This window comes from Bombina bombina, chromosome 11 (genome assembly GCF_027579735.1).
Source record: "Bombina bombina isolate aBomBom1 chromosome 11, aBomBom1.pri, whole genome shotgun sequence".
Classification (NCBI taxonomy): domain Eukaryota; kingdom Metazoa; phylum Chordata; class Amphibia; order Anura; family Bombinatoridae; genus Bombina; species Bombina bombina.
This window is the reverse complement of record NC_069509.1, coordinates 64469966-64492553: the sequence shown is the minus strand read 5'-3', so window position 1 is coordinate 64492553 and position 22588 is coordinate 64469966. Positions and strand designations below refer to the sequence as shown.

The following is a 22588-nucleotide window of genomic DNA, read 5'->3' as shown; positions in this document are numbered from 1 at the left end:
GCTCTGGGTTAAGGATAGAGCGCGCGGATGAGATGAGAGCCATGTCAGATACTGCGTCACAGTTTGCAGAACGTGAGGACGGAGAGCTTCATTCTGTGGGTGACGGATCTGATCCAGGGAGACTGGATTCAGAGATTTCCAATTTTAAATTTAAGCTAGAGAACCTCCGCACATTGCTAGGGGAGGTATTAGCGGCTCTGAATGATTGTAACACGGTTGCAATTCCAGAGAAATTATGTAGGTTGGATAGATACTATGCGGTACCGGTGTGTACTGACATATTTCCTATACCAAAAAGGCTTACAGAGATTATTAGCAAGGAGTGGGATAGACCGGGTGTGCCTTTTACCCCTCCTCCCATATTTAGGAAAATGTTTCCTATTGACGCCACCACACGAGACTTATGGCAGACGGTCCCTAAGGTGGAGGGAGCAGTTTCTACTTTAGCTAAGCGTACCACTATCCCGGTGGAGGATAGTTGTGCCTTTTCAGATCCAATGGATAAAAAATTAGAGGGTTACCTTAAGAAAATGTTTGTTCAACAAGGTTTTATTTTACAGCCCCTCGCATGCATTGCGCCTGTCACTGCTGTGGCAGCATTCTGGTTTGAGTCTCTGGAAGAGGCCATTCGCTCAGCTCCATTGGATGAAATAATCAACAAGCTTAAAGGTAAGGTAAAGTTGAGCACACAACTTAACGCTATCTTTCATAGATTTAAAAATTAGCATAAGTTTCATTCATCATTATAATAATATGTCTCCTAATTACATATTTTTCTACCTTAGAAGTACTGTTCTGACACCAATCTTTCGTCCGCCTGACATTTTCTAAACTTTGATTGACAGTTGCGAGCGATATTATAGTCCAATCAGCTGTTTCCCCTTCAGGGGTTTAGCCCATCCATTCCTACGTCACTCGATGACTGAGCGCATGCGTCGGACTAAACTTAACCTACTTCCACCCGTGCTCGTTCGTGAGTCGCGCATGCTCAGTGCTTGCTCTGTAGCGATTGTTTTGTTTCATAATAACAATTGCAACGATCGGCGCAGCAAGTGAGTGTTATTAACTTAATATGTATTTACATCTGTAAGGTCTTTATTTATGAATAAATAGTTACTATTTAAACTTTGTATCGGGCAGTGGGGGAAGTGGCGCATGCGCATACGAAATCCACTCTGTGAACGCGCATTGAGCAGACGTAAGCAGAGGGGTGAGACCGCTCGCTGAAATAAGAGATAGAAACACGGAAGTGGCATGGGGGAGGAGAATTGAATAAAACGGTAGGAAATATAAACTTAGGATTGCATGTAAACTACATAATAAAACACAAAATAAAGTTAGCGACTACCTTCTGGTTAATTATTACATTGATTATATGATTTCAATAGCCCTAAACTTTACCTTACCTTTAAGACACTTAAGCTAGCTAACGCATTTGTTTCTGATGCCGTTGTGCATTTAACCAAACTTACGGCTAAGAACTCCGGATTCGCCATCCAAGCGCGCAGAGCGCTATGGCTTAAATCCTGGTCAGCTGACGTGACTTCTAAATCTAAATTGCTTAATATTCCTTTCAAAGGGCAGACCTTATTCGGGCCCGGCTTGAAAGAAATTATTGCTGACATTACGGGAGGTAAGGGCCATGCTCTACCTCAGGACAGGGCCAAATCAAAGGCCAAACAGTCTAATTTTCGTGCCTTTCGTAACTTCAAGGCAGGAGCAGCATCAACTTCCTCCGCTCCAAAACAGGAAGGAGCTGTTGCTCGTTACAGACAGGGCTGGAAAGTTAACCAGTCCTGGAACAGGGGCAAGCAGGCCAAGAAACCTGCTGCTGCCCCCAAAACAGCATGAAGAGAGGGCCCCCTATCCGGAAACGGATCTAGTGGGGGGCAGACTTTCTCTCTTCGCCCAGGCTTGGGCAAGAGATGTCCAGGATCCCTGGGCGTTGGAGATCATATCTCAGGGATATCTCCTGGACTTCAAAACTTCTCCTCCACGGGGGAGATTTCATCTTTCAAGGTTATCAGCAAACCAAATAAAGAAAGAGGCGTTTCTACGCTGTGTACAAGACCTCTTACTAATGGGGGTTATCCACCCAGTTCCGCGGACGGAACACGGGCAGGGATTCTATTCAAACCTATTTGTGGTTCCCAAGAAAGAGGGAACCTTCAGGCCAATCTTGGACTTAAAAATCCTAAACATATTTCTAAGAGTTCCATCATTCAAAATGGAAACTATTCGAACCATCCTTCCCATGATCCAAGAGGGTCAGTACATGACCACAGTGGATCTAAAGGATGCCTACCTTCACATACCGATTCACAAGGACCATTACCGGTATCTGAGATTTGCCTTCCTAGACAGGCATTACCAGTTTGTAGCTCTTCCCTTCGGATTAGCTACGGCTCCAAGAATCTTTACAAGAATTCTAGGATCACTTCTGGCGGTACTAAGACCGCGAGGCATATCGGTGACTCCGTACCTAGACGACATTCTGATACAAGCGTCAAGTTTTCAAACTGCCAAGTCTCATACAGAGATAGTTCTGGCATTTCTGAGGTCGCATGGGTGGAAGGTGAACGTGGAAAGGAGTTCTCTATTACCACTTACAAGAGTTCCCTTTCTAGGGACTCTTATAGATTCTGTAGAGATGAAAATTTACCTGTCAGAGGCCAGGTTATTAAAACTTCTAAATGCTTGCCGTGTCCTTCACTCCATTCCACACCCGTCAGTAGCTCAGTGCATGGAAGTAATCGGCTTAATGGTAGCGGCAATGGACATAGTACCATTTGCGCGCCTGCATCTCAGACCGCTGCAATTGTGCATGCTAAGTCAGTGGAACGGGGATTACTCAGATTTGTCCCCCCTACTAAATCTGGACCAAGAGACCAGAGATTCTCTTCTATGGTGGCTTTCTCTGCCACATCTGTCCAAGGGGATGACCTTTCGCAGGCCAGATTGGACGATTGTAACAACAGACGCCAGCCTTCTAGGCTGGGGAGCAGTCTGGAATTCCCTGAAAGCTCAGGGATTATGGACTCAGGAGGAGAAACTCCTCCCAATTAATATTCTGGAGTTAAGAGCAATATTCAATGCTCTCCTAGCTTGGCCTCAGTTAGCAACTCTGAGGTTCATCAGATTTCAGTCGGACAACATCACGACTGTGGCTTACATCAAACATCAAGGGGGAACCAGAAGTTCCCTAGCGATGTTGGAAGTCTCAAAGATAATTCGCTGGGCAGAGTCTCACTCTTGCCACCTGTCAGCGATCTACATCCCAGGCGTGGAGAACTGGGAGGCGGATTTTCTAAGTCGCCAGACTTTTCATCCGGGGGAGTGGGAGCTTCATCCGGAGGTCTTTGCTCAACTTATTCGTCGTTGGGGCAAACCAGATCTGGATCTCATGGCGTCTCGTCAGAACGCCAAGCTTCCTTGTTACGGATCCAGGTCCAGGGACCCGGGAGCGGTGCTGATAGATGCTCTGACAGCCCCTTGGGTCTTCAACATGGCTTATGTGTTTCCATCATTCCCGATGCTTCCTCGTTTGATTGCCAAGATCAAACAGGAGAGAGCTTCGGTGATTCTGATAGCGCCTGCGTGGCCACGCAGGACCTGGTATGCAGACCTAGTGGACATGTCGTCCTGTCCACCGTGGTCTCTGCCTCTGAGACAGGACCTTCTAATTCAGGGTCCTTTCAAACATCCAAATCTAATTTCTCTGAGGCTGACTGCATGGAGATTGAACGCTTGATTCTATCAAAGCGTGGCTTCCCGGAGTCGGTTATTGATACCTTAATACAGGCTAGGAAGCCTGTTACCAGAAAAATTTACCATAAGATATGGCGTAAATATTTACATTGGTGCGAATCCAAGAGTTACTCATGGAGTAAGGTTAGGATTCCTAGGATATTGTCCTTTCTACAAGAGGGTTTAGAAAAGGGCTTATCTACTAGTTCGTTAAAGGGACAGATTTCTGCTCTGTCTATTCTTCTACACAAACGTCTGGCTGAAGTTCCAGACGTTCAGGCTTTCTGTCAGGCCTTAACTAGGATTAAGCCTGTGTTTAAGTCTGTTGCTCCGCCGTGGAGCTTAAACTTAGTTCTTAATGTTCTTCAAGGCGTTCCATTTGAACCCCTTCATTCCATTGATATCAAGCTGTTATCTTGGAAAGTTCTGTTTTTGATGGCTATTTCCTCGGCTCGAAGAGTCTCTGAGTTATCTGCCTTACATTGTGATTCTCCTTATCTGATTTTTCATTCAGACAAGGTAGTCCTGCGTACTAAACCTGGGTTCTTACCCAAGGTAGTTACTAACAGGAATATCAATCAAGAGATTGTTGTTCCATCTCTGTGTCTTAACCCTTCTTCAAAGAAGGAACGACTTTTGCATAATCTGGACGTAGTCCGTGCCCTGAAATTCTATTTGCAGGCAACTAAGGATTTTCGTCAAACTTCTTCCCTGTTTGTCGTTTACTCTGGACAGAGGAGAGGTCAAAAGGCTTCGGCTACCTCTCTCTCTTTTTGGCTTCGTAGCATAATACGCTTAGCCTATGAGACTGCTGGACAGCAGCCTCCTGAAAGGATTACAGCTCATTCTACTAGAGCTGTGGCTTCCACCTGGGCCTTTAAAAATGAGGCCTCTGTTGAACAGATTTGCAAGGCTGTGACTTGGTCTTCGCTTCATACTTTTTCAAAATTTTACAAATTTGACACTTTTGCTTCGTCGGAGGCTATTTTTGGGAGAAAGGTACTTCAGGCAGTGGTTCCTTCTGTTTAATGTTCCTGCCTTGTCCCTCCCTTCATCCGTGTACTTTAGCTTTGGTATTGGTATTCCATAAGTAATGGATGACCCGTGGACTGACTACACTTAACAGGAGAAAACATAATTTATGCTTACCTGATAAATTCCTTTCTCCTGTAGTGTAGTCAGTCCACGGCCCGCCCTGTTTTTACGGCAGGTCTAAATTTTAATTAAACTCCAGTCACCACTGTACCCTATGGTTCCTCCTTTCTCGTCTGCTTTGGTCGAATGACTGAGTATGATATGTGAGGGGAGGAGCTATATAGCAGCTCTGCTGGGTAATTCTCTTGCAGTTTCCTGTTAGGAAGAGATATATTCCATAAGTAATGGATGACCCGTGGACTGACTACACTACAGGAGAAAGGAATTTATCAGGTAAGCATAAATTATGTTATATCGGTGTGTGTGTGTATGTATATATATATATATATATATATATATATATATATAGTTGTGTGTATATATATATATATATATATATATATATAGGTGTGTGTGTATGTATGTATATATATATATATATATATATATATATATATATATATATATACACACACTTACCTATATATGTATGTGTGTGTTTATTATTTCATAATTTATTTTTATTCAGCCATATTGGCTTAGATTTAATTATTTTAGTTTTATAACCATGTGGTATGTGTTGACATGTATATTTATTTAACAACATTTAAAGTGTTATCCATTTATCCTCTGTATTTTTATCAGATAATACTTTGTCCCAATTTGTTATTTAACAATTCCCTTAAATCATTGAATTTTTCTTTCTTAAAATAAAAAGGCTTAGTTGTACCCTTATAACACTGCTTATGGATAGTGATTTCAAATGTGACCATGGTATGATCATTGTTACCCAAATGTCTTTGACTTGAATGTTTTATATCTGTATTGTTTAATAGCACTAAATCCAATACATCTTTATTACTAGTTGTCTCCTCTATTAATTGTTATATGAAGTTATCCCTGAGAACATTTCCTTTCTGTAGCTTCTGGATTTAAATGGACAGTCTACACTAAATTTGTTATTGTTTAAAAAGATAAATAATGCCTTTACTACCCATTCCCCAGCTTTGCACAACCAACACTGATATATTAATATACACCTCTAAATTTACACCTCTAAATTTCTTCCTGTTTTAAATGCTCCATTGACAGCCTCTTAATTACAAGCTTTTGTATTTGCTTTTCACAACAGGAGACTGCTAGTTCATGTGAGCCATATAGATAGCATTGTGTTCACGACCGAGAAGCACAATGCAGTACTAAAATGCAAGTCAATAGATAATAAATAAAAAAGTAATGTGATCAGGGGGCTGTCAGAAGATGCTTAGATACAAGGTAATCACAGAGGTAAAAAGTATATTAATATAACTGTGTTTGTTATGCAAAACTGGGGAATGGGTAATAAAGGGATTATGTATATTTTAAAACAAGAATTCTATTGTAGACTGTCCCTTTAACGTATGTTGGGTGGTGGAACATATCTTGCAGATACTGTAGAAGGCCATCTGAATGTTGCCAATGTTGATTCATCTTTTGTGTGGTCATACATTTTCTTGCCAGCTTTGCTTCAATGCAGTTTGCGTAACTTTCTTTTTTTCCTGCCTTGTAGGTTGAACAGCTTAAGACAGAAGTGTTGCTTTTATATGTGCAAATATGGAGATTTTGCGAATGCCGTCTTTTGTTTGCTGAACACAAAAGGCACCATCATGCCCAAACTCACACCCAGTCAGTTTGAGTTATACCTCACTATGTTCCGGACTAGCAGTTGCCCCCCAGGGGATATTCCCGTTGCTGGAAACACATGGATACATCATGAAGGTTGGTTGCTATCTATAGTCTTTGCCAGTATCACTGTGTGCTTAAAAGGACATGAAACACAACTTTTGTCTTTCATGATTTAGATAGAGCATGTGATTTTAAGCAACTTTCCAATATGTTTCTGTGATCAAATGTGCTTCATTCTTTTGTTATCCTTTGCTGAAGAAGCAGCTATACACTACTGGGAGCTAGCTGAGCATAACTTGTGAACCAATGACAAGGCATTTACATGCAGTTAGCAGCTAGCTCCCTGCAATGCATTGCTGCTCCTGAGCCTGCCTAAGTATGCTTTTCAACTAAAGATACCAACAGAATGAAGCAGATTAGATAATAGAAGTAAATTGGAAAGTTGTTTAAAGTTACATGCTCTGTCTGAATCACAAAATTATTTATTTTGGTTTTGTCCCTTTAAATTAAGATCTTTTAGGAAATTATTGCTTTAAATGTTCTTAAGAGCATTCATTTTATTTTCTTAGGTCCTCCAATTAAGAAGGGATTATTAGTTCGTGCTGCTATAAGAATTCTTTATACTCACAGATATCTGGCCCACCAGGTGAGTTACTTTAAAAGGTTATTTATGTGATTGGTGATGTAGATGTTCCATAAGACAGTGATAAGATAATATAATTTATGTAAGAACTTACCTGATAAATTGATTTCTTTCATATTGGCAAGAGTCCATGAGCTAGTGACGCATGGGATATACAATCCTACCAGGAGGGGCAAAGTTTCCCAAACCTCAAAATGCCTATAAATACACCCCTCACCACACCCACAATTCAGTTTAACAAATAGGCAAGTAGTTGGGTGATAAAGAAAGGAGTAAAAAGCATCAACAAAGGAATTTGGAAATAATTGTGCTTTATACAAAAAAATCATAACCACCATAAAAAAGGGGGTTGGCCTCATGGACTCTTGCCAATATGAAAGAAATGAATTTATCAGGTAAGTTCTTACATAAATTATGTTTTGTTTCATGTAATTGGCAAGAGTCCATGAGCTAGTGATGTATGGGATAGCAATATCCAAGATGTGGAACTCCACTTAAGAGTCACTAGAGAGGAAGGGATAAAATAAAAACAGCAATTTTTCGCTGAAAAAAATTAATCCACAACCCAAAATATAAGTTTATTCTTATAAATGAAAAGACTAGTACCAAGATATCGTCCAAATAAGAAAACACTGCAATACTCCGCTCTCTGATTACAGAGAGTAGGGCACCGAGAACCTTTGAAAAGATTATTGAAGCTGTCACTAGGCCAAAAGGAAGAGCGACAAATTGGCAATGCTTGTCTAGAAAAGAGAATTTCAGAAACTGATTATGATCTGGATGAATCGGAATATGAAGATATGCATCCTGTAAGTCTATTGTGGACATATAATGTCCTTGCTGAACAAAAGGCAGAATAGTCCTTATAGTCACCATTTTGAAAGTTGGTACTCTTACATAACGATTCAAAATTTTCAGATCCAGAACTGGTCTGAATGAATTTTCTTTCTTTGGGACAATGAATAGAATTGGATAAAACCCCAGACCCTGTTCCTGAAACGGAACTGGTATGATTAAAACTGAAAACTCCAGGTCTGAAACACACTTCAGGAAAGCCTGAGCCTTTAATGGATTTGCTGGGATGCATGAGAGAAAATATCTTCTCACAGGAGGTCTTACTCTGAATCCTATTCGGTACCCCTGAGAGACAATACTCAGAATCCATTGATTTTGGACAGAATTTATCCAAACATCCTTGAAAAATCTTAATCTGCCCCCTACCAGCTGAGCTGGAATGAGGGCCGTACCTTTATACGGACTTGGGGGCTGGCTTTGGCTTCTTAAATGGTTTGGATTTATTCCAATTTGAAGAAGGTTTACAATTAGAAACAGATTCCTTGGGGGAAGGATTAGGTTTCTGTTCCTTATTTCTTATTTTGTCGAAAGGAACAAAAACGGTTAGAAGCTTTAGATTTACGCTTAGGTATTTTATCCTGAGGCAAAAAAACTTCCTTTCTCCAACATAGGTGTGTCCGGTCCACTGCGTCATCCTTACTTGTGGGATATTCTCTTCCCCAACAGGAAATGGCAAAGAGCCCAGCAAAGCTGGTCACATGATCCCTCCTAGGCTCCGCCTACCCCAGTCATTCTCTTTGCCGTTGTACAGGCAACATCTCCACGGAGATGGCTTAGAGTTTTTTAGTGTTTAACTGTAGTTTTTATTATTCAATCAAGAGTTTGTTATTTTGAAATAGTGCTGGTATGTACTATTTACTCAGAAACAGAAAAGAGATGAAGATTTCTGTTTGTATGAGGAAAATGATTTTAGCAACCGTCACTAAAATCCATGGCTGTTCCACACAGGACTGTTGAGAGCAATTAACTTCAGTTGGGGGAACAGTGAGCAGTCTCTTGCTGCTTGAGGTATGACACATTCTAACAAGACGATGTAATGCTGGAAGCTGTCATTTTCCCTCTGGGATCCGGTAAGCCATGTTTATTACGATTGTAAATAAGGGCTTCAAAAAGGGCTTATTTAGACTGTAGACTTTTTTTGGGCTAAATCGATTGATTATTAACACATATTTAGCCTTGAGGAATCATTTTATCCGGGTATTTTGATATAATAATATCGGCAGGCACTGTTTTAGACACCTTATTCTTTAGGGGCTTTCCCAAAGCATAGGCAGAGCCTCATTTTCGCGCCGGTGTTGCGCACTTGTTTTTGAGAGGCATGGCATGCAGTCGCATGTGAGAGGAGCTCTGATACTTAGAAAAGACTTTCTGAAGGCGTCATTTGGTATCGTATTCCCCTTGGGGCTTGGTTGGGTCTCAGCAAAGCAGATACCAGGGACTGTAAAGGGGTTAAAGTTCAAAACGGCTCCGGTTCCGTTATTTTAAGGGTTAAAGCTTCCAAAATTGGTGTGCAATACTTTTAAGGCTTTAAGACACTGTGGTGAAAATTTGGTGAATTTTGAACAATTCCTTCATGTTTTTTCGCATTTGCAGTAATAAAGTGTGTTCAGTTTAAAATTTAAAGTGACAGTAACGGTTTTATTTTAAAACGTTTTTTGTACTTGTTATCAAGTTTATGCCTGTTTAACATGTCTGAACTACCAGATAGACTGTGTTCTGAATGTGGGGAAGCCAGAATTCCTATTCATTTAAATAAATGTGATTTATGTGACAATGACAATGATGCCCAAGATGATTCCTCAAGTGAGGGGAGTAAGCATGGTACTGCATCATTCCCTCCTTCGTCTACACGAGTCTTGCCCACTCAGGAGGCCCCTAGTACATCTAGCGCGCCAATACTCCTTACTATGCAACAATTAACGGCTGTAATGGATAATTCTGTCAAAAACATTTTAGCCAAAATGAACACTTATCAGCGTAAGCGCGACTGCTCTGTTTTAGATACTGAAGAGCATGACGACGCTGATATTAATATTTCTGAAGGGCCCCTAACTCAGTCTGATGGGGCCAGGGAGGTTTTGTCTGAGGGAGAAATTACTGATTCAGGGAACATTTCTCAACAAGCTGAACCTGATGTGATTGCATTTAAATTTAAGTTGGAACATCTCCGCATTCTGCTTAAGGAGGTATTATCCACTCTGGATGATTGTGACAAGTTGGTCATCCCAGAGAAACTATGTAAAATGGACAAGTTCCTAGAGGTGCCGGGGCTCCCAGAAGCTTTTCCTATACCCAAGCGGGTGGCGGACATTGTTAATAAAGAATGGGAAAGGCCCGGTATTCCTTTCGTCCCTCCCCCCATATTTAAAAAATTGTTTCCTATGGTCGACCCCAGAAAGGACTTATGGCAGACAGTCCCCAAGGTCGAGGGAGCGGTTTCCACTTTAAACAAACGCACCACTATACCCATAGAGGATAGTTGTGCTTTCAAAGATCCTATGGATAAAAAATTAGAAGGTTTGCTTAAAAAGATGTTTGTTCAGCAGGGTTACCTTCTACAACCAATTTCATGCGTTGTCCCTGTCGCTACAGCCGCATGTTTCTGGTTCGATGAGCTGATAAAGGCGGTCGACAGTGATTCTCCTCCTTATGAGGAGATTATGGACAGAATCAATGCTCTCAAATTGGCTAATTCTTTCACCCTAGACGCCACTTTGCAATTGGCTAGGTTAGCGGCTAAGAATTCTGGGTTTGCTATTGTGGCGCGCAGAGCGCTTTGGTTGAAATCTTGGTCGGCTGATGCGTCTTCCAAGAACAAGCTACTTAACATTCCTTTCAAGGGGAAAACGCTGTTTGGCCCTGACTTGAAAGAGATTATCTCGGATATCACTGGGGGTAAGGGCCACGCCCTTCCTCAGGATCGGCCTTTCAAGGCAAAAAATAAACCTAATTTTCGTCCCTTTCGTAGAAACGGACCAGCCCAAAGTGCTACGTCCTCTAAGCAAGAGGGTAATACTTCTCAAGCCAAGCCAGCTTGGAGACCAATGCAAGGCTGGAACAAGGGAAAGCAGGCCAAGAAACCTGCCACTGCTACCAAGACAGCATGAAATGTTGGCCCCCGATCCGGGACCGGATCTGGTGGGGGGCAGACTCTCTCTCTTCGCTCAGGCTTGGGCAAGAGATGTTCTGGATCCTTGGGCGCTAGAAATAGTCTCCCAAGGTTATCTTCTGGAATTCAAGGGACTTCCCCCAAGGGGGAGGTTCCACAGGTCTCAGTTGTCTTCAGACCACATAAAAAGACAGGCATTCTTACATTGTGTAGAAGACCTGTTAAAAATGGGAGTGATTCATCCCGTTCCATTAAGAGAACAAGGGATGGGGTTCTACTCCAATCTGTTTATAGTTCCCAAAAAAGAGGGAACGTTCAGACCAATCTTAGATCTCAAGATCTTAAACAAGTTTCTCAAGGTTCCATCGTTCAAGATGGAAACCATTCGAACTATTCTTCCTTCCATCCAGGAAGGTCAATTCATGACCACGGTGGATTTAAAGGATGCGTATCTACATATTCCTATCCACAAGGAACATCATCGGGTTCCTGAGGTTCGCATTCCTGGACAAACATTACCAGTTCGTGGCGCTTCCTTTCGGATTAGCCACTGCTCCAAGGATTTTCACAAAGGTACTAGGGTCCCTTCTAGCTGTGCTAAGACCAAGGGGCATTGCTGTAGTACCTTACTTGGACGACATTCTGATTCAAGCGTCGTCCCTTCCTCAAGCAAAGGCTCACACGGACATTGTCCTGGCCTTTCTCAGATCTCACGGATGGAAAGTGAACGTGGAAAAGAGTTCTCTATCTCCGTCAACAAGGGTTCCCTTCTTGGGAACAATAATAGACTCCTTAGAAATGAGGATTTTTCTGACAGAGGCCAGAAAAACAAAACTTCTAGACTCTTGTCGGATACTTCATTCCGTTCCTCTTCCTTCCATAGCTCAGTGCATGGAAGTGATCGGGTTGATGGTAGCGGCAATGGACATAGTTCCTTTTGCACGCATTCATCTAAGACCATTACAACTGTGCATGCTCAGTCAGTGGAATGGGGACTATACAGACTTGTCTCCGAAGATACAAGTAAATCAGAGGACCAGAGACTCACTCCGTTGGTGGCTGTCCCTGGACAACCTGTCACGAGGGATGACATTCCGCAGACCAGAGTGGGTCATTGTCACGACCGACGCCAGTCTGATGGGCTGGGGCGCGGTCTGGGGATCCCTGAAAGCTCAGGGTCTTTGGTCTCGGGAAGAATCTCTTCTACCGATAAATATTCTGGAACTGAGAGCGATATTCAATGCTCTCAAGGCTTGGCCTCAGCTAGCGAGGGCCAAGTTCATACGGTTTCAATCAGACAACATGACAACTGTTGCGTACATCAACCATCAGGGGGGAACAAGGAGTTCCCTGGCGATGGAAGAAGTGACCAAAATCATTCTATGGGCGGAGTCTCACTCCTGCCACCTGTCTGCTATCCACATCCCAGGAGTGGAAAATTGGGAAGCGGATTTTCTGAGTCGTCAGACATTGCATCCCGGGGAGTGGGAACTCCATCCGGAAATCTTTGCCCAAGTCACTCAGCTGTGGGGCATTCCAGACATGGATCTGATGGCCTCTCGTCAGAACTTCAAAGTTCCTTGCTACGGGTCCAGATCCAGGGATCCCAAGGCGGCTCTAGTGGATGCACTAGTAGCACCTTGGACCTTCAAACTAGCTTATGTGTTCCCGCCGTTTCCTCTCATCCCCAGGCTGGTAGCCAGGATCAATCAGGAGAGGGCGTCGGTGATCTTGATAGCTCCTGCGTGGCCACGCAGGACTTGGTACGCAGATCTGGTGAATATGTCATCGGCTCCTCCTTGGAAGCTACCTTTGAGACGAGACCTTCTTGTTCAGGGTCCGTTCGAACATCCGAATCTGGTTTCACTCCAGCTGACTGCTTGGAGATTGAACGCTTGATCTTATCGAAGCGAGGATTCTCAGATTCTGTTATCGATACTCTTGTTCAGGCCAGAAAGCCTGTAACTAGAAAGATTTACCACAAAATTTGGAAAAAATATATCTGTTGGTGTGAATCTAAAGGATTCCCTTGGGACAAGGTTAAGATTCCTAGGATTCTATCCTTCCTTCAAGAAGGATTGGAAAAAGGATTATCTGCAAGTTCCCTGAAGGGACAGATTTCTGCCTTGTCTGTGTTACTTCACAAAAAGCTGGCCGCTGTGCCAGATGTTCAAGCCTTTGTTCAGGCTCTGGTTAGAATTAAGCCTGTTTACAAATCTTTGACTCCTCCTTGGAGTCTCAATTTAGTTCTTTCAGTTCTTCAGGGGGTTCCGTTTGAACCCTTGCATTCCGTTGATATTAAGTTATTATCTTGGAAAGTTTTGTTTTTAGTTGCAATTTCTTCTGCTAGAAGAGTTTCAGAATTATCTGCTCTGCAGTGTTCTCCTCCTTATCTGGTGTTCCATGCAGATAAGGTGGTTTTACGTACTAAACCTGGTTTTCTTCCAAAAGTTGTTTCTAACAAAAACATTAACCAGGAGATTATCGTACCTTCTCTGTGTCCGAAACCAGTTTCAAAGAAGGAACGTTTGTTGCACAATTTGGATGTTGTTCGCGCTCTAAAATTCTATTTAGATGCTACAAAGGATTTTAGACAAACATCTTCCTTGTTTGTTGTTTATTCCGGTAAAAGGAGAGGTCAAAAAGCAACTTCTACCTCTCTCTCTTTTTGGATTAAAAGCATCATCAGATTGGCTTACGAGACTGCCGGACGGCAGCCTCCCGAAAGAATCACAGCTCATTCCACTAGGGCTGTGGCTTCCACATGGGCCTTCAAGAACGAGGCTTCTGTTGATCAGATATGTAGGGCAGCGACTTGGTCTTCACTGCACACTTTTACCAAATTTTACAAGTTTGATACTTTTGCTTCTTCTGAGGCTATTTTTGGGAGAAAGGTTTTGCAAGCCGTGGTGCCTTCCATTTAGGTGACCTGATTTGCTCCCTCCCTTCATCCGTGTCCTAAAGCTTTGGTATTGGTTCCCACAAGTAAGGATGACGCCGTGGACCGGACACACCTATGTTGGAGAAAACAGAATTTATGTTTACCTGATAAATTACTTTCTCCAACGGTGTGTCCGGTCCACGGCCCGCCCTGGTTTTTTTAATCAGGTCTGATAATTTATTTTCTTTAACTACAGTCACCACGGTACCATATGGTTTCTCCTATGCAAATATTCCTCCTTAACGTCGGTCGAATGACTGGGGTAGGCGGAGCCTAGGAGGGATCATGTGACCAGCTTTGCTGGGCTCTTTGCCATTTCCTGTTGGGGAAGAGAATATCCCACAAGTAAGGATGACGCCGTGGACCGGACACACCGTTGGAGAAAGTAATTTATCAGGTAAACATAAATTCTGTTTCCCTCCAGTGACAGTTGAAATAATCGAATCCAACTGAGAACCAAATAACTTATTACCTTGGAAAGAAAGAGATGGCTATCTGGACTTATAAGTCATGTCAGCATTCCAAGATTTAAGCTACAAAGCTCTTCTAGCTAAAATAGCTAAAGACATAGATTTAACATTAATTTTGATGATATAAAAAATGGCATCACAAATAAAATGATTAGCATGTTGAAGCAAGCGAACAATGCTAGACAAATCAGAATCCAATTCTTGTTGCGCTAAATTTTCCAATCAAAAAAAGGCTTTCCTTAGATAAGATTCAAGTTTCCTATCTAAAGGATCTTTAAAAGAAGTACTGTCTTCCATAGGAATAGTAGTACGTTTAGTAAGAGTAGAGAGAGCCCCATCAACTTTGGGTATCTTTTCACAAAAATCCAATGTAACTGCTGGCAAAGAATACAATTTCTCTTGTAAGGTGTATGCAGTCTACGGATCATCCATTACTTGTGGGATATTCTCCTTCCCAACAGGAAGTTGCAAGAGGACACCCACATCAGAGCTGCTATATAGCTCCTCCCCTAACTGCCATATCCAGTCATTCTCTTGCAACTCTCAACAAAGATGGAGGTAGTAAGAGGAGAGTGGTAAAATATAGTTAGTTTTTTCTTCAATCAAAAGTTTGTTATTTTCAAATAGTACCGTAGTTGTACTATTTTATCTCAGGCAGTATTTAGAAGAAGAATCTGCCTGCGTTTTTCTTTGATCTTAGCAGCTTGTAACTAAGATCCACTGCTGTTCTCACATATGTCTGAGGAGTGAGGTAACTTCAGAGGGAGAATGGCGTGCAGGTTATCCTGCTATTGATGTATGTGCAGTTTTAAGTTTTTCTAGGGACTAGAAAATGCTGCTGGTACCTGATTAATGTAAGTTAAGCCTAAAAACAGTGATTTAATAGCGACTTGTATCAGGCTTACTACCAGAGATATATACTCTGATAATATGGCAATATCAAACGTTTTGCTGGCATGTTTAATCGTTTATATATGCTTTGGTGATAAAACTTATTGGGGCCTAGTTTTTTCCACATGGCTGGCTTGATTTTTGCCTAGAAACAGTTAACTGAGGCTTTCCACTGTTGTAGTATGAGTGGGAGGGGCCTATTTTAGCGCTTTTTTGCGCAGTTAAAATTACAGACAGAGACATTCAGCTTCCCTCAGCAGTCCCCTGCATGCTATAGGACATCTCTGAAGGGCTCTAAAGGCTTCAAAAGTCGTTTATTGAGGAAGGTAGGGCCACAGCTGAGCTTGTGGCAGTTGTTGTGACTGTTTAAAAAACGTTTATTTCGTTTTTTTGATCCGTTTTTTGCATTAAGGGGTTAATCATCCATTTGCAAGTGGGTGCAATGCTCTGCTAACTTATTACATACACTAAAAATTTTGTTTGATTTACTGCCTTTTTTCACTGTTTTTCAAATTTTGATAAAAGGCACAGTACCATTTTTTATATTTGCTTGTTAACTTGATTTAAAGTGTTCTCCAAGCTTGCTAGTCTCATTGCTAGTCTGTACAAACATGTCTGACATAGAGGAAACTTCTTGTTCATTATGTTTAAAAGCCATGGTGGAACCCCATATGAGAATGTGTACTAAATGTATTGATTTCACTTTAAACAATAAAGATCAGCTTTTGTCTTTAAAAAATTTATCACCAGAGGATTCTGACGAGGGGGAAGTTATGCCGACTAACTCTCCCCACGTGTCAGACCCTTTGACTCCCGCTCAAGGGACTCACGCTTTACAAGACATGGCGGCAGTCAGGGATAATACACTGTCAGCGGTATTAGCCAGATTGCCTGAATTAAGAGGAAAGCGTGATAGCTTTGGTGTTAGGTGTAATACAGAGCATACAGGCGCTTTAAGAGCCATGTCTGATACTGCCTCACAATATGCAGAAGCTGAGGAAGGAGAGCTTCAGTCTGTGGGTGATATCTCTGACTCAGGGAAACCTGATTCTGATATTTCTACTTTTAAATTTAAGCTTGAGAACCTCCGTGTTTTGCTTAGGGAGGTTTTAGCTGCTCTGAATGACTGTGACACAATTGCAGTGCCAGAGAAATTGTGTAGACTGGATAAATACTTTGCAGTGCCGGTGTGTACTGAGGTTTTTCCAATATCTAAAAGGTTTACAGAAATTATTAATAAAGAGTGGGATAGACCCAGTGTGTCGTTTTCCCCCCTCCTATTTTTAGAAAAATGTTTCCCATAGACGCCACCACACGGGACTTATGGCAGACGGTCCCTAAGGTGGAGGGACAGTTTCTACTTTAGCAAAGCGTACTACTATCCCTGTCGAGGACAGTTGTGCTTTTTCAGATCCTATGGATAAAAAATTAGAGGGTTACCTTAAGAAAATGTTTATTCAACAAGGTTTTATCCTGCAGCCCCTTGCATGCATTGCTCCTTTCACTGCTGCTGTGGCGTTCTGGTTTGAGTTTCTGGAAGAGGCTTTACAGACGACTCCATTGGAGGACATACTTAACAAGCTTAGAGCACTTAAGCTAGCTAATTCTTTTGTTTCTGATGCCATTGTTCATTTGACTAAACTAACGGCTAAGAATTTTGGATTTGCCATCCAGGCGCGTAGGGCACTATGGCTTAAATCTTGGTCAGCTTACGTGACTTCAAAGTCTAAACTACTTAACATTCCCTTCAAGGGGCAGACCCTATTCGGGCCTGGTTTGAAGGAAATTATTGCTGACATTACTGGAGGTAAGGGTCATACCCTTCCTCAGGACAGGTCCAAATCAAGGGCCAAACAGTCTAATTTTCGTGCCTTTCGAAACTTCAAGGCAAGTGCAGCATCAACTTCCTCTGCTACAAAACAAGAGGGAACTTTTGCTCAGTCCAAGAAGGCTTGGAAACCTAACCAGTCCTGGAACAAAGGCAAGCAGGCCAAAAAGCCTGCTGCTGCCTCTAAGACAGCATGAAGGAATGGCTCCCTATCCGGTAACAGATCTAGTAAGGGGCAGACTTTCTCTCTTCGCCCAGGCGTGGGCAAGAGATGTTCAGGATCCCTGGGCGTTGGAGATTATATCTGAGGGGGTATCTTCTGGACTTCAAGGCTTCTCCTCCACAAGGGAGATTTCACCTTTCACGATTATCTGTCAACCAGATAAAGAAAGAGGCATTCTTACACTGTGTGCAAGACCTCCTAGTTATGGGAGTGATCCATCCAGTTCCAAAGGAGGAACAGGGACAGGGATTTTACTCAAATCTGTTTGTGGTTCCCAAAAAAGAGGGAACCTTCAGACCAATCTTGGATCTAAAGACCTTAAACAAATTCCTCAGAGTTCCATCATTCAAAATGGAAGCTATTCGGACCATCCTACCTATGATCCAGGAGGGTCAATATATGACTTTGGTGGATCTAAAGGATGCTTACCTTCACATTCCGATACACAAAGATCATCATCGGTTCCTAAGGTTTGCCTTTCTGGACAGGCATTACCAGTTTGTGGCTCTTCCCTTCGGGTTAGCTACAGCCCCAAGAATTTTTACAAAGGTTCTGGGGTCGCTTCTGGCGGTCCTAAGGCCGCGGGGCATAGCAGTGGCCCCTTATCTAGACGACAGGCGTCAAATTTCCAAATTGCCAAGTCCCATACGGACATAGTTCTGGCATTTCTGAGGTCGCACGGGTGGAAAGTGAACGAGGAAAAGAGTTCTCTGTCCCCACTCACAAGAGTCTCCTTCCTAGGGACTCTGATAGATTCTGTAGAAATGAAAATTTACCTGACGGAGTCCAGGTTATCAAAACTTCTAAATTCTTGCCGTGTTCTCCATTCTATTCCGCGCCCTTTGGTGGCTCAGTGCATGGAGGTAATCGGCTTAATGGTAGCGGCAATGGACATAGTTCCGTTTGCGCGCCTACATCTCAGACCGCTGCAACTATGCATGCTCAGTCAGTGGAATGGGGATTACACAGATTTGTCCCCTCTACTAAATCTGGATCTCGGGTCCATCTGTCCAAAGGTATGACCTTTCGCAGGCCAGATTGGACAATTGCTCAGGGATCGTGGACTCAGGAGGAGAAACTCCTCCCAATAAAAATTCTGGAATTGAGGGCAATATTCAATGCTCTCCAGGCTTGGCCTCAGTTAACAACCCTGAGGTTCATCAGATTTCAGTCGGACAACATCACGACTGTGGCTTACATCAGCCATCAAGGGGGAACAAGGAGTTCCTTAGCGATGTTAGAAGTCTCCAAAATAATTCGCTGGGCAGAGAAACACTCTTGCTACCTATCAGCGATCCATATCCCAGGTGTAGAGAACTGGGAGGCGGATTTTCTAAGTCGTCAGACTTTTCATCCGGGGGTGTGGGAACTCCATCCGGAGGTGTTTGCTCAATTGATTCATCGTTGGGGCAAACCAGAACTGGATCTCATGGCGTCTCGCCAGAACGCCAAGCTTCCTTATTACGGATCCAGGTCCAGGGACCCGGAAGCTACGCTGATAGATGCTCTAGCAGTGCCTTGGTCTTTCAACCTGGCTTACGTGTTTCCACCGTTTCCTCTGCTCCCTCGACTGATTGCCAAAATCAAGCAGGAGAGAGCATCTGTGATTTTGGTAGCGCCTGCGTGGCCACGCAGGACCTGGTATGCAGACCTAGTGGACATGTCATCCTTTCCACCTTGGACTCTGCCTTTGAGACAAGACCTTCTACTTAGAGGTCCTTTCAATCATCCAAATCTAATTTCTCTGAGACTGACTGCATGGAGATTGAACGCTTGATTTTATCAAAGCGTGGCTTCTCCGAGTCATTGATACTTTGATACAGGCACGAAAGCCTGTTACCAGGAAAATCTACCATAAGATATGGCGTAAATATCTTTATTGGTGTGAATCCAAGGGCTACTCATGGAGTAAGGTCAGGATTCCCAGGATATTATCTTTTCTCCAAGAGGGTTTGGAGAAAGTATTATCAGCTAGTTCTTTGAAGGGACAGATCTCTGCACTGTCTATTCTTTTGCGCAAACGTCTGGCCAGACGTTCAGGCGTTTTGTCAGGCGTTGGTTAGAATCAAGTCTGTGTTTAAACCTGTTGCTCCGAGAGAGAGTTATTAAAGCGCCAAAAGGACAAAGGCCGGGTCTAAGTTTAAGAGTAATATGTCATTTATTTAACACAATAAAAATATATAAGAAACAATAATAAAAATATACCTAGAGTACATTAAAATATATAATCATGGATCCAAGATTTACAATATATTAAAACCAAAAATATATACAATACTTGACTTGATCAGTCTTGTGGACTGTCTAGTAGTGTGATGTGTTGTGTTTAAAAGGTACAAACAATGTGTCTGCTGAGGGGTATATCCGTGTAATTTGGCTAGGGTGGCTGTCTAAAATAAATTGACAGTGCTAAGAGATGATTGGATAAATGTCGTATTAATTGGGTTTTGAAACTTATGTTCCAAATTTAGTGTGATAAAATATATAAGGTGAAAAAATAGTGAAAACAAACGTTGACAGAAGAACAGTGTAAAACTAACAATATTTACACAACAGACAATCTTAAAAAGTTGTGTGGTATTAATCAAACGGAAAAGGTGATTCAAGTGTTATAACATGATGGCAAACTCCAAAAAACAACAAAAATGGAATAATAAAAAAGGAAAAAATAGGAAAAAATATATCCTGAAAAATGTGAACAGTCAAACAACCATGGAGAATGTCAGAATTGAAAAAATGTACTTGTATGTCCCAAACAGATGCAGTAGTATTTCTCCCAAGTGTGAGGTGCAGATAGGACTCCTAAGTGATAACCCAATCGGTCAGTTCAGTGTTCTGCCATACTGGTCCTTTCTGTAAAAAAAGAACAATAATAGTGCAGACGTTTTCCAAAATAGATCCCTATCAGAGTATCACTTACCAGTCCACGCGTTTCGGTCATGCATTGACCTTTATCAAGACTTTTTTCCTATTTTTTCCTTTTTTATTATTCCATTTTTGTTGTTTTTTGGAGTTTGCCATCATGTTATAACACTTGAATCACCTTTTCCGTTTGATTAATACCACACAACTTTTTAAGATTGTCTGTTGTGTAAATATTGTTAGTTTTACACTGTTCTTCTGTCAACGTTTGTTTTCACTATTTTTTCACCTTATATATTTTATCACACTAAATTTGGAACATAAGTTTCAAAACCCAATTAATACGACATTTATCCAATCATCTCTTAGCACTGTCAATTTATTTTAGACAGCCACCCTAGCCAAATTACACGGATATACCCCTCAGCAGACACATTGTTAGTACCTTTTAAACACAACACATCACACTACTAGACAGTCCACAAGACTGATCAAGTCAAGTATTGTATATATTTTTGGTTTTAATATATTGTAAATCTTGGATCCATGATTATATATTTTTTTTTTGAAAAATATTTTTTTATTGAGGTTGAAGTAAAGGTTAACAAACAGTGAACCAGCAGCACAGGTTAAGTACAGAATACAGAGTAGTATTAAAACTCAATATAGAAGATAGAGATTATGCAATTCACATACTTATAGCAAATAGTGAGAAAAAGGTAATGAAGTTTGTAGTGAACAACCCGTGCAGGGGTAGGAATGACCTCTAATTTTTACTATAGACCAACCACTACTTGACATAACAAGGAACATTATAACCTGAGTGTATATATGTAGGAGTCCATTTGATAAGGCAAATAATGTGTAGGAGAATAGAGGAGTATTAAGAGTTGAAGAACCCTAAATAGAGGGAACCCATAGGTTCAATTATTCAATAAAGAGACTCAACATTATTCACTGGTAGTGGTATGGTTTAAGGGGGGGGGGGAGATCAGTGGGCCAGAGCCACTTTTAGTTTAGGGGGGGATTTTAGGGGGGCGGGCCTTAATGAGTGTGGGGAGAGTATAGATATCTTAGGGGCTATAAAACTTATAGGGGTCTAATAGTAAGGCTACTTAGTCATAAGCTCAAATGTTTACACTAGTAAATATAATTTGGTAGGAGACATCATAGAGAGAATCCATATAGGGGTAGAGAACCATTATACCTGAGTCCAGAAGCTAAATAGTGATAAGTTCAGGAGATGTTGTGTCTGGTGTAATGTAATGTATAAGTAATCCAGCCTTTGCTCTAGCTTTGGGGCTTGTGGGTAGACATAAAATACATAAGTTAAGATTCCAGGTATATGTGACTAATATAAAGGCAGAGGGGTGGTTCGATAGTTACAGCCTATATTGGACTTAAGCAAAGGGATATAGCGTAAATGTTAAGATGGCGCATAAATAGATTGCATGCAGCCTGGGGGAGACGTGTCTAAAAACTATAAATATAATGTTTTGTGGGTATGGAGAGGCTGCCGTATAGGCGAGGAGGTAAAGAGCTTGAATCATGTAACATAGTTATAGTCTAGCTATGATGTGGTATAACATATATACTTTATCTAAACTTTATAGCTTTATGCATAGGATTCATAAGGAATCAGGTTTCAACTGCAAGGGGGCAATTCTAGAAGAAAATAAAGATTTCAACCATCACTTAGTCTAGTCTTTAACACTGAAGGACAATTTAAGTACCCAGGGAAAAGGAAAAGATAGTCAGAGCAGACATTGTTAAAACCACATCCTGTTAGATAAGATAAGTATACACAATATAACTTAACGGTATTGTTGCTTATAGGAGACTGGTAGCATAACATAGGAAGGGAAAAGGACCGTTTAAACTTGGAGCCCTGTGCAGGAAGTCGCACCAGGCTAAGATGGGGCAAGACTCTAAATATCAGCCATAGAGAAGACATTTAGCGTTATTTAGGATTACAATATATATTAAGCACAATATGGGACATGTGCAAACTTAGTTGAATTTCTAGTGACATACAAAGTGTGGGGATGAGATCAGGTATAAAACAAACAACGCAACCTTAACATGAACATATTCCTTGTACTGATAAACCTCGTAATAAAAGGGATATAACAACATGGGTGCAGGAATATTGGTGTATCTAATAACTGTAATGTATAAAGTTCCTCTCTGAGCAAAAAAAAATCCGGCTTCTGACACAGC

The 22588-nt window shown here is 41.7% G+C and overlaps 1 protein-coding gene across 1 annotated transcript in view; it reads left to right on the top strand.

Moving 5' to 3' along the window:
* The window catches only part of LOC128641671 (uncharacterized), a 133376-nt gene extending 111151 nt beyond the window's left edge, over window positions 1-22225 (top strand). Inside the window, exons 12-14 of the mRNA XM_053694203.1 lie at window positions 6431-6639; window positions 7116-7192; window positions 22205-22225. Coding sequence (XP_053550178.1) covers window positions 6431-6639; window positions 7116-7192; window positions 22205-22225 — 307 coding nt within the window. The remainder of the gene's footprint in view (window positions 1-6430; window positions 6640-7115; window positions 7193-22204) is intronic.
* Window positions 22226-22588: the final 363 nt, after the last annotated feature.